The sequence below is a fragment of the Passer montanus genome, unplaced genomic scaffold (genome assembly GCF_014805655.1).
Source record: "Passer montanus isolate IOZ18808 unplaced genomic scaffold, ASM1480565v1 scaffold73, whole genome shotgun sequence".
Taxonomy (NCBI): domain Eukaryota; kingdom Metazoa; phylum Chordata; class Aves; order Passeriformes; family Passeridae; genus Passer; species Passer montanus.
Genome location: NW_024372481.1, coordinates 3,431,378 through 3,446,571, shown reverse-complemented (window position 1 = coordinate 3,446,571; position 15,194 = coordinate 3,431,378). Strand labels below are relative to the sequence as shown.

At 47.6% G+C, this 15,194-nt stretch overlaps 1 protein-coding gene across 3 annotated transcripts in view; it reads right to left on the bottom strand.

Moving 5' to 3' along the window:
* Positions 1–15,194, bottom strand: part of MVB12B (multivesicular body subunit 12B) — a 75,521-nt gene that overhangs the window by 48,113 nt on the left and 12,214 nt on the right. For 2 of the 3 annotated variants that reach the window (XM_039730537.1, XM_039730536.1), the window contains exons 4-7: positions 14,836–14,932; positions 11,885–12,014; positions 11,474–11,596; positions 906–1,003 (exon numbers count right to left, since the gene is read on the bottom strand). In XM_039730537.1, the coding sequence (XP_039586471.1) occupies positions 906–1,003; positions 11,474–11,596; positions 11,885–12,014; positions 14,836–14,932 (448 nt within the window). Of the gene's footprint in view, positions 1–867; positions 1,004–11,473; positions 11,597–11,884; positions 12,015–14,835; positions 14,933–15,194 lie in introns of all 3 variants that reach the window. The other variant, XM_039730538.1, reaches the window with a different exon arrangement.

Below are 15,194 nucleotides of genomic sequence, written 5' to 3'. Positions count from 1 at the left end.
TGCCTGTAAGGATCTGGTAAAGTGTTCAGGCTCTCAGTAAGGCAGGCACCTCCTGAGGCTGCACCAGGAGCAGAGGCCAGCACATCCTGTAGCAAGGGCAGCCCCACGAACACCACACAGAGCTGCTGCAGTTGGTGCATTTGGTGCTTCCCCAGGAGAGAAAGCACAGCTTCCCACCCCCATGCAGAATTGTCTCATGTGAACACAGGAATACCTTCCCTTACATTTCCAGTTGGTGCATTTGGTGCTTCCCCAGGAGAGAAAGCACAGCTTCCCACCCCCATGCAGAACTGTCTCATGTGAACACAGGAATACACCTTCCCTTACATTTCAAAATGCATTAGGGCAGGAGAGTAACAAGAAAAACGAGGGCTGACAAGGATTATGCAATTCTTACATTCTACCTCTTTGGGAACCTGAAGCTGCAGTTTCAGGCAGAGATTACCTTTTAAATAACCCTTTGATTATGGTACATGAATTAATGCCGTGTTCCCATGTTACAAGTGTCACTCACTATTAATAGGAGGAACCTGTGAATGGTACATTTTTGCCATCTTCTCTTCCCTGATTATGCACAAGCAGTTTCAGCTGCTCAGCCCACTGAACCAACTGCTCCTAAAATCTCCTTCAGCCAGATGATGGGACAGACTTTCATTAGGCTTTGACAGAGTCAGGTTTAAATCCACTATCTTCTTCCTCTTGCAAAAACAACATAAAAGAGCAAAACTTGTGCCAAGTGTGATTCTACCACGCCTATGCCAATATTTGTTCAGGTGTAACAGCACTACAAAAAACCCCTCCATGAGCAGTTGTTGTGGCCCAGCAGGAGCGAGTGAGGCACTGAGCAGGGCAGTGTGGCCAGCTCACCTGGGATGGTGAGCAGGGCAGCGTGGCATGCAGCTCACCTGAGATGGCATACAGGTTGGAGTGCTGGTGCTCCAGGTCCAGGCGGGTGCTGTGACTCTTGCCCCGAAAGCTGGCTGGCAGCGTCAGCGAGATATGCCTGAGGGAAAGGGAGGACACAGCAAATGTTACTACAGCACAAGATGCTGCTCCTGTCAGCTCACTGCAGCCCGACGATTCCAGCCAGGTTAAGCAGCAAACACCAATTTTCATATTGCTTCCAAAGCCATCTACCAACTGCTCAGTTCAGCCCCCTCCAGCCCTCGGAGGCCTGGGCTCAGCCAACAACCAAGGGCTGCAGCAGTGGCCATGCAGCCCAGCAGGGCACTCAGCCCCAGCCAGGTACAGCAGCTGCACAAACAGAGCCCACCAACAGCCAGCACGGCTCTGCCCCTTCAGCTCAAACCTGTTTCTTCTAATGCAGAGCCCCGGTCTGTGAGAATTCTAATAAAATGTTATCGTTCATCTCCTGGACTGCATTGCCACACGTGAAAAAGCCACTTTCCCTTCACAGAGGGGCTCAGGGCAGCACGAGGCAGAGGGAGCAGGTCCTGCCTCACTGAGTGAGAGCTCCTGAATCCGGGCAGCCACCGAGCATCGCCCTCCTGCCAGGAGAACCAGCAGCCTTTGTGTCCCCTTGGACGCCCCGGTGTGAGACAGGGCCCCGGGTATTCTCCAGCAGTGCATCCAACCCGTGTCCTCAGCCAGCACATTTTATCTACCACACCAATCATCTGGAAGTTATCTGCCTTCAAAAACAGGACATGTTTTGGGAAGAACAATGTATTTTTAGCCCTTGATGCAGATGATGGGGAGCAGCACAGATAAAATAAGAAAAAGCAAACATCAGTCTGAGTTTGCTTGTGCTTTTCAAAGCTATTTTTAACCAAAAAAAGATGGTGTGAAAATATATTTGAATTTGGCTATCAGTTTGCTGTTTAAGACACAACCCACATGAGAGTGTCTGGAGCAGAGGCATGTTTGTTATGAACACACTTTAAAACAGGAGACCACTGCCTGTGGGCATGACACGCTTCTCGTTTGATTTTTAATAGAAGTATTCAAAAATATTTTCCAAGGCACCAAAGGCAGCCAGTGGAAAGACTGAATTTCTCTGCCCTCTATGAGGAGCTGCTTTCTTCTCAGCAGAGACAGCCAGAGAGATGTCTCCAAGAAGAACATTAGCTGCACAAGACAGGGCAATGACTGCTGGATGGAAATCAGCTCTCCCCTTCCCTCTTTCTTTTTATAAAAGATGACATTGTAGGGAGGAATGGAAAACAAAGCCTAATTTATTTTAAATTAATGTAAACTTTGGCCAGGATCAATAGAGCTTATACCTACAAACTTGATTGCATAATGCATTTTCCTTATGTGTTATGAGAGCCAAATCATTTTGCATTGTAGAAGACAAAAAAAAAAAAGAGGCTGCCATTGAAAAGCAAGAAAATCCCAATTACGAAGTCCCCAAGTTCCTAAACACATATCGTGAAAGTATGTGCAGTTCTGTGGCATATGGCAAATCAATTACTAGTTTAAATTTTAAAACAAAAACATGGTAAATGTGTTGCACAAATAATCAAGAACAACGGTTTGGTTTAGATTACAGCGGCCACTAGAGTTTTGAATACAATTAATCATCATTCCAGGCACCAGGAAGCCATATTGACGCTTATTCCTAATTTGAATATTTAATTAGGGTGAAGTTCTTCATCAAATTATCACAGAACTGGGAGGAAAGCCTAAAAGATTTAAACAATTACTGCTTTAACCCTTACCCAACTGCTCACCTGTGAGCACAACAATCTCTTCTGTTCTGCAAAGCTGGAATATGATCAGGCAATGTGACAGGACAGTAAAATGCACTAGAAATACCCTGGGAAAGGGGAACAGACACCCAGCAGCCCAAAGGGCCTCTCTGGAGAGGCCAGGCTGGCACAGACTGCTTGTGCTCCTTGGCCTTTGCCAGGGCAAAGCTTTTGGGCTACATCTCTATTTCAGCATCAAGGGGGTTCCTTCCAGGGCGTTTTTGGTTTGGGGCTTGTTGTTGGTTTGGTTATTTTGAATTGAAGAGCCTGTCCACAACCTTCCACCAGGGTCCTGCTGCCCACAGCTGACCTGGCACAGCCACCTCCTCCATCCTGGGAGGTTTCCCAGCCCTGGCCCTGCACCAGGAGCTCCTGGGATGGGGCTGGACCCCAGTGCTGCTCCAGCAGCCCATGGGCATCCTCCCTCTGCACAGCCCTGCCTCCCATCGCTCCAACACCCCTTTATGTGCTGTATTAATCCATATAAGAAAATCTCTTTTAATGAGGAGTGATATACTTATGAACTCTCTAGAGTCATAATTAGAGCAAACTAATTGAAGTTGTGTTTTGACACACTTTCCAAATTCACGGGTACTGCATGACATATTCACAGCACTACTGCTGCACACCGTGGTGACAGCAAAATCATTAGGCTAATAACACTTATTTGCATTCTGATCATGCCAGCAGTGGCCGTTAAATGCTGCCTCAACCAGCACTCGTTTACTCAGAAAGTTTCCACTGGAAGATATTAACAGTAATTATTAGTACTTTAGTGAATCTCTGATGTTAAGGAACGGCACCTCACAAAGACTACCCCCATGCCAATTATCTGCCTTTGGAATGCCACCAAGAGCAGCTTTCCTCCTCCCCAAGGACAAGCAGCGAGGCAGCTTGGCACAGCGGGAGGACAGAGGGTCCTGGCAAGGCCAGGCCCAGGGCTCCAGCCTTTCCCTGCTGCTCCAGCACTGCTCCAACACCAAACGTATTTCTCCCCAGCACACGATAATTTCAAGACAATTTAGAGCAAGTTTAATCACCCTCTACACTTCAGTTGCTCTTTTATTCAGCAAACCCACAGAACAAGTCAGCGTGTGATGAGGAGATCCTTCACGTGCAGGCTAAGGGGATTTGAGGTCTGTGCACATTATGGCCACTTTTTGAACATTTTTGGAGAGAAACTCACATAAAACAGGCCCAGGAATGCCTGACAGTTCCAAACCTGTTATTAAGAACTGTCTGCAGGAAGGTGATGAACTGCTTTTGAAGTGAGGGGGCAAGTACTCATAAAACAGAACAGAGGATCACAAGGGGAAGTGCCAGATATCAAAGGATGCTTCGTAATTCATATAAAAATATCAACAATGTACAGCAAAAGCCCAATGGTAAGTTGGGCTTTGGACCCAGCAGTGACAGACAGGGTGGTACAAGTGTGACACCCAGAGCAGCAAAGTTTGATTTTTTCACAACAACCTTCAGAACAGTGCTGCAAGACCTCATGGGAATACCTTAAAAAAAAACCAAAAAAACACAAACTCAAAAAAACCAACCTTACTTTTCATAAACAATGATCATGCAAAGATCATTCCTCATGAAAAATGGAACAATTAAATTTCAAGCTGTAGAAAGCTGAAAACACACCTAAAATGAGTTAATACCAGGCTGCAGCTCTCAAGAAACGTAAATCCAGCATGGAAGCTTTGCTTATGGAGACTGGAAAGGCACATTTCTGAGAAAGAAGCTGCTGGGGTTCTATGAAGCAGAGGAGTAGGCAACCACCCGCTCTGGCAGGAGGCATCCCAGGCAGCAGCTTGCAGCCCCTGCCACAGCAGGTATCTGCCAGCTACAGCATTCTTCACAGCCCTTAACTTTGACTGTGCTGGGGCACTGAGATGCCAGAACACCTACCTCATACTCCAAAGAACTGCAATGAAAACCTAAACTGCGAGGCAAGAATCACCTCGGGTAATGGACTTCATTCCAGACAATCTATTCTAATCGTGTAAACCAAATATTTAAATACTTTTTAAAACCTTCCTGACCCTTTCCCTAAAACAAGCAACATATGGGCTTTGCAAGCATTTCATCTCATTCCAAGCTACTAAAATATCCTGTTTCCTAAGAGTCAATGAGAACTGGGGGTGCCAGATTCAGATTTTATAAAAGCCCAATGGCAGGAGAGAATGAAAAAGAGAGTGAGCGATTCTTTCCACATCCAGATCTCCCCAGTTAGCTTTCCCAGCTGCAGGAAGGGAGCAGGGCGGTGCACAGCCCACACGCTGGGCCCAGGGGTGCCTCTGGCAGCCCCCTCCCCAGGTGCCTGCACCCAGGGGATGCTGAGCCCCTCTCTGCCACAGGAGCAGAGCTGCCTGCATGCACAGCCCACGAGGGCACAGGATCTGCTCACACCAGCAGCCCAGAATGAAAGGCCTGATGCAGAATGAAGCTCCTGCAGCTTCCTCTACATGGGGATTAATTCAGATCAGAGGACTTGAGTAACTAGGACAGAGCAGCTGCCAAACAATAGAAAAAAAAAAAAACCCAACAAGTTTAATTTACGCCGCTTGGAAGTCTGAGCTGCAGCCCATTAAATCCTTCCAGGCAGAGGCTGCATCAAAGAGCTGAGCCCTGGCACTGCAAGCATGAAGTGTTTATGAAGTGGCTGTCTCAGCTGAGCAGCGCCGTGTCTCGGGAGGCTGCGGCGCGAGCGCGGCTTCCACATCCTTCACGAGCTGCTCTCCAGAGTCAGGACTTTTCAGATAATGAAGCAGTAAGGAAAAATTGCCAAACAGCAGAAATACTCCAGAAAGATAAATTACACGTGGTGTAAGCTTCCTGGGTTAGGATTTTAAATTCTGCCCAATTAATCAGCACAATGCAGCCAGGCTCCCGGGCCAGATGCAAAGCCCCTCTCAGGGACCAGCCCCTTGCTGGGGACTGTGGGGGCTGCTGCCCCGGCAGAGCCCTGCCCTGCAGGGCTGCAGGGACATCCACGCCTCCCCTGCAAAACCCCTTAAACAAATATTCCACATAAAGACTCATTTGGGAAGAGCACATTGTCAGCACTTTGCCAGTAATAAATAATGACAGTCCAAACACTTTACTAAAAGCAATAAACTCAAGAAGTGTTTTGGAAAATGGTGAAAGTGATTGATTTAAAGGAAATATCTGAACACAACCACATGCATTTCAGGGTGAAAGCACAGATTACAAATCAGCAGTGGCAGAGATCATATTAAATAGCAGACAACACACAAGTTTTAGGGAAAAAAAAGCTCAGTTTCCCTGCAGGGCTTATTTAACAACCCAGAGCACAGCTTCTCCAAATGGATACCTCCGGTTTGGACTTAACAGCCCTATGCTATGCCCCAAAGAAAACATGCCTCCAGAAATACTGCTGTAGCAGGAAGAGGACTCTCTATAAAGAAAAATTACTCTAAGATTGAAGCCTCTTCACTCAGAGCACTCCACAAATTTTTCAATGCATTCTCAAAATCGGCCAAATCCATCAGGCTCCTTCTAATTACAGTTCATGGCTTTCCTTCTCAGCTGCTGCAAGGATCTCTTGTGCCTGGAAACCAACCGTGCTGTTTAAACATTTTTTCCAAATCATCATTTTCTACCACTAAAACATACTGGACTGTGACCAATTTTTGCACGTCTTCATCCAGCTGAGCTGGACGCAAGCCACACGGTCAGTGCTGTTTCATAACAAATCCTTTATGGGAACCAGACTCGGGAGAAACACGTGCCAGCCCCCTCACCCACCCAAACCATCATGTTCAGATCTGCACAGCCTATACACATCACGGGCATTTCATCCTTACATTTGGTTTGTACCACCCTCACCAGAAAGGAGCCAAGGGAACACTTCTCCAGGTTCCAGCTTACTGTTTCAGTCTCACAGGATTTTCAGTCCATCGCTGCTGAGATGTGACCTCAGCCCTTATGACATCCTTGGCTTCTGGTATGTACATAATTTAAAAACTAGGAATATTGTGCTGTGTTTCATGATGCAAGTGATTTGAGAATTCAAGCCACATAATATTTTCAAAATATAATTAGTACGTACTTTTTTTAGTTGATCTTATAGGTATTTTCCAATGCAAATGATTCTACAACTAGTTGCAAGTCAGAAGGTGGTGTTACTTTTGAGCTCTCCTGATGAAACAGATTAAAAAATGCAACTCCATCAAGAAAGCAACACTTTGCATAAAGGATACCACTAGCAACATTTCTCAGAACAGTTTCCAGTCATACCAGCAATATCCATCCCTAAGTACTCCTCATCTGGCAGCATTTGGCTCAGGTGAGGGATTTAAGGCAGACCCCACTGCTCTGTGGAGGCTTTTGGCCCTCACACCACCAGCAGTGGCTGCCCCTGTGCAGTGGCAGCTTTCTCAGGACTTGGCCTTTCTCTACAGCAGAGCAGAACAGCACTGAAGCCCTGGAACCTTTTCCCTTACAGATGCTCCATAAAAATCTATTTTAAACAACTTAAATAAATTATTATAGCTATTTCTAAATAATAGGATAGCTACTTAAAAACCAGGAAAGGCAGAAGGCTTCCCTTCCATTAGCACACTGCAGTCAGGCCGGTGCATCCCAGCCCCAGCTTGGTCTCCACCCTGGCTGCTTGGTGTTGCTTTATGACCTGCCTCGATTGCACATCATCAGCCTGCAGCAGAAAGCCACAGACTGATCCCTTCCCAAGCTTACACCACCAATTTCAAACCCTCTTAATAAATCAATTTGAAAAATCAGACTTCTCTGCCTAGCAAAGGAACTCCTACATTCCTCAACATGAAACTCCACTGGGAGCAGAGAACAGGAACAAATGGTTTCCTTTTCCTAAGGAGGGGCCAGTTTAACTAGTGAAAAGGTAACTGGGAGCTCAGAAGGAAAATCCACCCATCTTGCTCTTATTCCAGGTGTTTAGGTAGAGCAATTGCTATGTGTGCATCACAGGAATGCAAGTGGATTGCAGCCACATCCTCCCTCTCCAGGTAAATCATTAACCTTCCAGATGACACCTCACAAACCAACTGACTGAACGATTCCAGGGTCAGTGTGAATCTACGTTTCCAAAACCTCACATCAACAAGTGAAGGCTGTGACTGAATCCTGGTCACTCCAAGAGGAAGATTAAATGCCTGTGACACATCATCTGCAATCAGAGTGCTCCTTTCCCCAAAGTATCCGTCACAGATTGATAACATCCACACAAAAAGTTAAGTGCAATTATGTCTGTCACTGTAAACCACACTTCGACAGCACTGACTGACATCCTGCTTGCAGCTGACAAACTCTGAGCGGGCTGCTTGAGTGACAGAGGCACAGCTCCTGCTGCACCCTGAGGAGGGGTGTGGGACGAGTCCCAAGGCACAGGAGCCAGCCGGGCTCACGGAGCACCACAGCAGGGATGCAGCCCCCACACAGGCAGCTGCAAGGCAAATGGCTCTGTGCACACTCACAGCAGCCAGGGACTTGCTGGAACCAGACTCCAAGAGGAGAACGTCACCCACAAATCCAACAGAGTCTGAGGCACGGCAGAGCTGAGCCCTGGGACCCTGCTCAGACAAACTGGATGCACAGCTGGTGAAGCACGAGTGTGCCCAAGGTAGGTGAGTTACCTGTAACCAGCACCTCCTTTGGGCAGGATTACTCCCTGCTCCCCAGAATGATGCTGCCATGCAGCACAAGCCTCGTGCACAGAGCAGAGGCACTGAGGGAAGTTACAGCAAGCTCCCTCATGTAACCCAAGCCCCCAAATCCATCCTTCAGCAGCAGGATGGGAACCTGCAAGAGCATTTCTTCAGACTGCCATTAGTGCCAAGAAGCTGTTCCAAGGGTTGGAGAGACAAGACAGCAAAGCAGCTTGATGCCCTGCACAATGCCATGCTCCATGGCACAGCATACCACCCTCACCAGGATGTGCCAGGGCTGCTGCTGGAGGCACGAAGCCAGACGCCTGGAGAAGAAAACACAAAGGAGAAGAAATGGCTGAAAAATACCATGTGAAGTGCAGAACAACTATCAAACAAAGCCTTCCCTTGTGCAGCCCTGACTGTGAGCCACAAGCCTGTGACATGTGTGGCAGAAGCAGCACTGCTGATGTGCACCAACCTGTGGAGGTCACACCTGATACATGACAACTCTGTGATGGCCACCATCCACTGCCATCAGCACCTTACACCACAGCAGAGGGGCTACTGCAGAAAAACATGTCCCACAGTAAAAAGTCCTTCCATTTTAGGTTTAGTTGCACATAGGGGTTTAGTTTATATCCAGGGTTAGCAATTGTTCTGAAGGCCCCTCTTGATTCAGAATTATTCTAAATGCAGACACAACAGAAGAGAGCAGCTGAGATACCTGAGCAGCCCAACAGCAGAACTCTCCACAGTGCTCTGTGCAGCACTGCTCACCAATGCAGCTGCACAACAACCCACTGCTATTCCTGTCAGGATATATCCACATGGAATAAACAGCAAACTGGCTGCCAGTGTAATCTCCTCTCTCTGTGGTGACATGAAAATAAGAGATCACTTGTGACTACAATCTTTCACAAACACTGTGTTGAGTAACTCACCACACTGCTGACAGTGTTAGAAAAGGCCTTCAAGTTGTCTGTGTTCCCTGTAATAATTAAGTATTTGCAGGATGCACCTTTATATACATTTCTATTTCTTAAAAAATATATTGGATAATAAATAACCAAAGTAAAAAAACAGACATGAAAGATGCTTTGAATGATCAGGCTGGTGGTGTAAAAGTTACCTGTAAATCACACACGGGGTGTGAGAGTGGAGCTGGCTACAGACAGGTGGGTTTTACTACAAGGCATTAATGTAACATTCAATTATTCCACTGCATACTGGCTGGTTTAACTCAGCCAAATTAGAATACATTTTATATTGACTATTTTGACATTTGCTTTATTTGGCAAGTAAAACAAAACTGATCCAATTTCCTTGCAGCCATTGTAAACCATAAACTGCACAACAAGAGGTTATAAAATATATAAGCCTTGTAAACACTTCTTTTCAGACTGTCACTGATGCTTTGAGCTCTAATTTTGGCCCTGTTCCCAACAGCTCTGACACTGCTCTGCAGCCTTCCCTGGTCAGCTATAAAGTGACCCTTCCACATTCAGTGATTAGGCACTGCCACTGACATTCTCTTGCTATGATAATTTTTTTTTTTCTTTATTGTGGAAATCTGCCCAGACAGAACTTCTTGCAGAAAGCAAATGAAGATCTGTGCTCTAAAATCAAGATGTCTTTCTCTCTGATCTCCCATGGCCTGGGCTGGCATCTAGCTTATGTCCAGCAGAGCTTCAGAACAACACTCAGGTCCTAGTGGGACAGGCTGGAACCTCCAGAAAACTGCTGGCTTTTCATCTCTTTTGCCTCCATCTCTGAGAAGCATGACAGCATGTCTGCCTGCAGCACACCCAACAGCACACGACAGCAAGCACTGTGCCAGGGCATGGCAGCCTACCAAGCAGAACTCTCAGTGAAAGAAACACCCAAATGCTTTGGAGAGCTCAAAGAGACACCACAGGACAGTGGATTTCAGTCTGGGTCACGGGTGAAGGCTCAAATGTCCACACCTGCCTTAAGGAGGTACCTGATAGCTTTCTGGGGAACATGTTGCAGCAGTTTAAAAGCGTAACTCTGAAATGACCTGTAAATCAGGACTCTAAAGGACATAAGCAATTTCCACCCATGTGATATAATGACCTTTGTACAGAAACTGCACCTTGGAACTCTTCTCTGCTGTCTCCTTTGAAATTCTAGCTCTCACTATTTACTGTAATACTGTAAAGGTATCTGCAGTGTAGAAAACGTCTAGTGCAAAAATACATGTACATGTGATAGGCAAAAGCACAAAGGGACCCGAGGAGAATGTGCTGTCCCCTGGCAACAGCCTGGCCCAGTCTATGAGCCTCGGCAGCAGGAGCACAATTCACACTGGGTGCTGTGCTTTCAGAGTGAATGTCAGGAGTGCAAAGTTCTCCGTTTCGTCACTGTCTGGGCTGGTTTGTTGCTTAACAACGCCTCTTTGTCCAGAGAAATCCAGCAAGTAAGCTGTCAGTACAGCACTACTGGTACATGAAAGTCTACACACTAGCACATCTGTTGATACACACACAGAAATATAGCCTGTAACACAGGGAGAACAGCCTGGACAGACACCGCTGCCCAGCACCGCGGCTCCCATCAGCCACCACAAGATGAGCAGGCTGCTGTGCACACTCATGTCAGCTGCATAACTGCAGCTCAGCAACTGGGTTCAAGAAAATAAAAAACCAAGAACCAGTACTTCAAACCATGAGCAGACTGATCCTGGAGATGAGCAAAACCCGTTTCCTTTCTGAAGTCTGTAGAGAAACTTCTCCCTCCCTCTGGTTAAGGAGAACAATCGGCCTGGCTGCAGCTCTGGCTCACCCTTCCAACACGTATGTGTTGGAAGCTACAACAACCCGCATAGTTTAAAGCAAAGGAAAGGTACAGTTTGCTCTTCCCCTCCTCTGCAGGCATTTCCTTTCTTCTGGCTTCTTCACCCATTTTTCTTTACACAACAACAGGCAAAGGAACTTCCAGCAGGCAAATACTTCAACCAACAGCACATTCCCTTATCAGATTGTGACACAATCGTTCCACGCCGATGCAGCACCCTGGTCTCGGTTTCCCAGGCAAGGTTAGTAACCACAGGACATGCAGCATCAAGCAGAAGGAGCTGGAATGCAGAAAACCTACCTTGGCAGGTTGGGAGCGGGCGTTGAAGCTGGTGCTTGGGCGGGAGGAGCCGCAGGCTGTGCGGAGTCGTGGTTGCGCGGCACTCTGCCCATCCGATACCAGATACCCATGCTGTTCAGCTCCCTGGAAACCAACACACAGCACCAGGGCTGATGCTGCACGCACGCACCAGCACCAGGCCCTGACGTGTTTCACCAACACCTTGGTCAGTGAGAACAAGGGTAATTAAAAAAAAGGAGGGGTGAGTTAACTCCTACGTCTAACTCAGTAACACTTGTTCTTACTTGGGACTTTTCTAATTATAAGCTTCACCTCTTACAAGCTACTACTTGGTAATTAGAGGAGCACAGGGCCCTTGCTTTGGTATAACTGCATTATTGTTATAACAGCTCTGGAGTGAGGGGTACTCACCCTATGAAGGTGTACTGAGGAGGGGCTTGCTTAGATCTGCCCAGGATCCGGATATCGCAGATCGCTGCCTCTGTAGAATCCCGAGGGATGAATTTAATGCACAGCCTCTTCTTTCTGAAAGCTACTTCTTCTGCAAAAACAACCCAGAATACAGGGTGGGTTTTATGCAAGATTAGAATATAAATGTTATTTATAATCTCTCCAGGTCCTAGGCAGGTAATTGTGGCAGAACTGGTGCCAAAGAACAGACATATGTCAACAAAACAGTCAGTGCAGTGCCATTCCAAGGGGAATGTTCTATCAGATGTGCTATTGGCACTGCAATAACCAGTTCTCCTCCTGCCTGCTGCAGAGATCAGCTCCCACGTGTGCCTGGTGCTGCCCCACAGCACAGAACAGCAGCTGACTCTGCCAGTTCCACATGTCTCTCACACTCCCTTGCTCTTTCCCAGGTAATGTTTGCCTCACTGGCCTGGACAGCCATATCTAAACATTCCTCCCACAAGCACTGCCTCTAGGAATGTACCTGGAAGCTTCTGATACAACCAGTCAGTTCATTCTGCTACGTGCTTCCAACCAGCCACTTCCAACCCTCTGTGAGGAGCAGGCAGAGCCTGCCATGCAGAGAGGTTGAGTGTAAGAGCTGTCTGTCCAAATCTCACACATCCCAAGTGTTAGTGACATATGATCAAGTCAGCAGGCACAGAAATGATACTCCCACCATGTTTGCCCTGGTTCTTTGCAAGGACAAACCAGACTCACAAAGCAGAACCTCCCAGGAGGCAGCAGTGCTGCTCTGACCTGTGCTCCGAGGGTGGATGAATGCACTGCACAGCCCTTTCTGCTACATGCCACAGGGCAATTGTTTCCATGTTATCCATCACGAAAAACTCAAGCCATCAGAGTTAAGGCTTATCTGTGTAATGAATTCACAGCTCTTCAGGCTGATTACCAGCATGCAGACACAATCCACAGCCAGTGCTGGTGCTGTCTGTGACCACAGACACACATTTGCAGTGCTAGGAAAACAATGCTCCACCTCACCCTAAGGAGTCTCAGGGCGAGCAAGGTGAGGCTCCTGCTTGGATGCAGGCACTTGGAAAGCAGGACAGACGTCTCCTGATATACTGAAAATCTAAAGAGCAGACGCTGAATGAAAATCTGGAAACAACCAGCAACTACAAACAAGTGCCTGCAAAATAAAAACCCTTCATCTTAATGTGAACAAATATCTCCCAACTTAAAATATGCTGTCACTTCACCAGATGGCAAGCAGCCCTGTCTCCATAGGCTCCTCCTGTTTCGTAATCCACACCTTGGGAAACAGCAATCCATTCCAGCCCCTGAAATGTGCTGCTGCACTAGCACAAATAACCATACAGACAGTGTGAGGTGTGCCAACAGAGCATCTGTGCATACAGCTTGCAGTTACAGTGGTGTTTTTAGAGATGGTAAATACCTGCGTCCCTGAAGTTCAGTCTTCCCCTGCTTTGAAAAAGTAGGGCTTCTGTTTGAAGTGCCTAAAACTCATTTTAGGAGTCTGGGATTTAAGGCTTCCTGAAAATCTCCTCAAGACCTACCAAGTAGTACTGTATTAAATGTATTAACTGTGAGTCAGCTGCCATTTTGAGAGGAGCACAGAGACACCTGTAACCATAAATCTAACTCTGAACAAAATCAGTGCCTCTCATTTGACTTTCTGTGCAAGTACAAAGCTGACTACTTGCTTTTGTCTGTGTTGTCTTTCACACCACTTCCTCAGTGCAGGCAGTGCCTCTGCCTTAGACTGTCACAGTCACAACCCAATCACTTCAAATTAATGGCAAAGCCCCCGGGGTTCCACCTTTCCACCAGGACTTTCACAGAAGTTGAAGCAGCACACAGTAAGGCCCAGCACTCCCAGGGGTCAGCAGGATAAGCCAGCAATTCTACCTCATACCATACAAGCCCCAGAATTTTTCAGAAGCAGAGGGTGACCTGGGAGAATAGTCTTCAGACTATTCACTTCCAGGCCACAGGTTCCAATCAGAACCAGATCACAGTGACTGAAAAACCATCCTCATGTGCTGCAGCCCCTGATGAATGATTCCCTGCAAAGCAGGTTCATGTAACCCCTTTCTGCTCATTCCTAGGCTGGATTTCGTCCCTGACATGCTCTGGGACCAGCCCTTCTGTGAGGAGCAGCTGCACACCGGGCACCAGCACCAGTCCTGCCATCCTCTCACTCCACTCCCATGGGACTGTCCCCTGCCAGCCCAGTGCCCTCGGTGCCTGCTGCACAGCACAGGCCTGCCACCAGACGTGGCTCCAGCTGCTGCTGGCACAAGTCCCAGGGGAGCTGAACACACTGTTTGGGAACTGCTCACTCATCTATTGCAGTGAAACAAGTCTACCTTGCAGAAATGAGCATGATATTCCCCCTGGGCACTGCACTTGTGCCTTGTGTCAGTAAGCACAAAGATACCTGACACCCCTCAGCACTTGCTGGCAGGACTTGTTCTCCCACAGCAGGAGATGTACAGGGGGAGGGCACAAACACACCCCCCCTTCCTTTCAGTGCATTTCTGAACACCCCTTGGCACAGCAGCTCTGCTCCTGCTAGGCACAGCCCACTCTTCAAACTGACAAAAGAAACTCTCCCTTCCTGCCCCAGACATGGGGCTCTAGCAGGTGACTGAAGACAGACAGGCAGCCCATTAAACAGCCTGAGGAGGACAAGAAAACCAAAGGCTGTTTTACTGCAGCCCAGAGCTGCCCCTAAATGTGCACATGCCACCCCAGAGAGCAGAAGTGCCAGGAGTGACCCTCTGCCAGGGACACAACCCTTTGTCACCTGGGACACGGCCTTCTGTGACCTGGGACACTGCTCTTTGTCACCTGGGACATGGCCCTCCACGGCCTGACCACACAAGCCCTGGCAGAGTGGGACTGAGGACCAGGTGTGAACTTACGTGTATCAATGGTCTCCTGGATGGGCATGAAGCCCACAGGCAAAGTGTCCTTGATATCAATGAGCTTCATGTCGACCAAGACGTTGCCTAAATGACTCTGTGGAGAGAGAAAAGAAGCAGTTGGTTATGACAATGTCACCACATTAAACCCCAGATCTTCCCACCTGCTGAAGCCTGAGATGCCTTCTCATTGTATCTGACCACAGCTTAGAAATGATAAGAACGTACCAAGGCAACCCTTGCATGTGTCCTCTCAGCAGGAACCAAACCATGACTGACTAGGAGATACCAGACAACTTTCAGCATTTCAAATTCTAACACCTCATCCACTGCCATGTTTCCAGATCTTTGGAAGCACA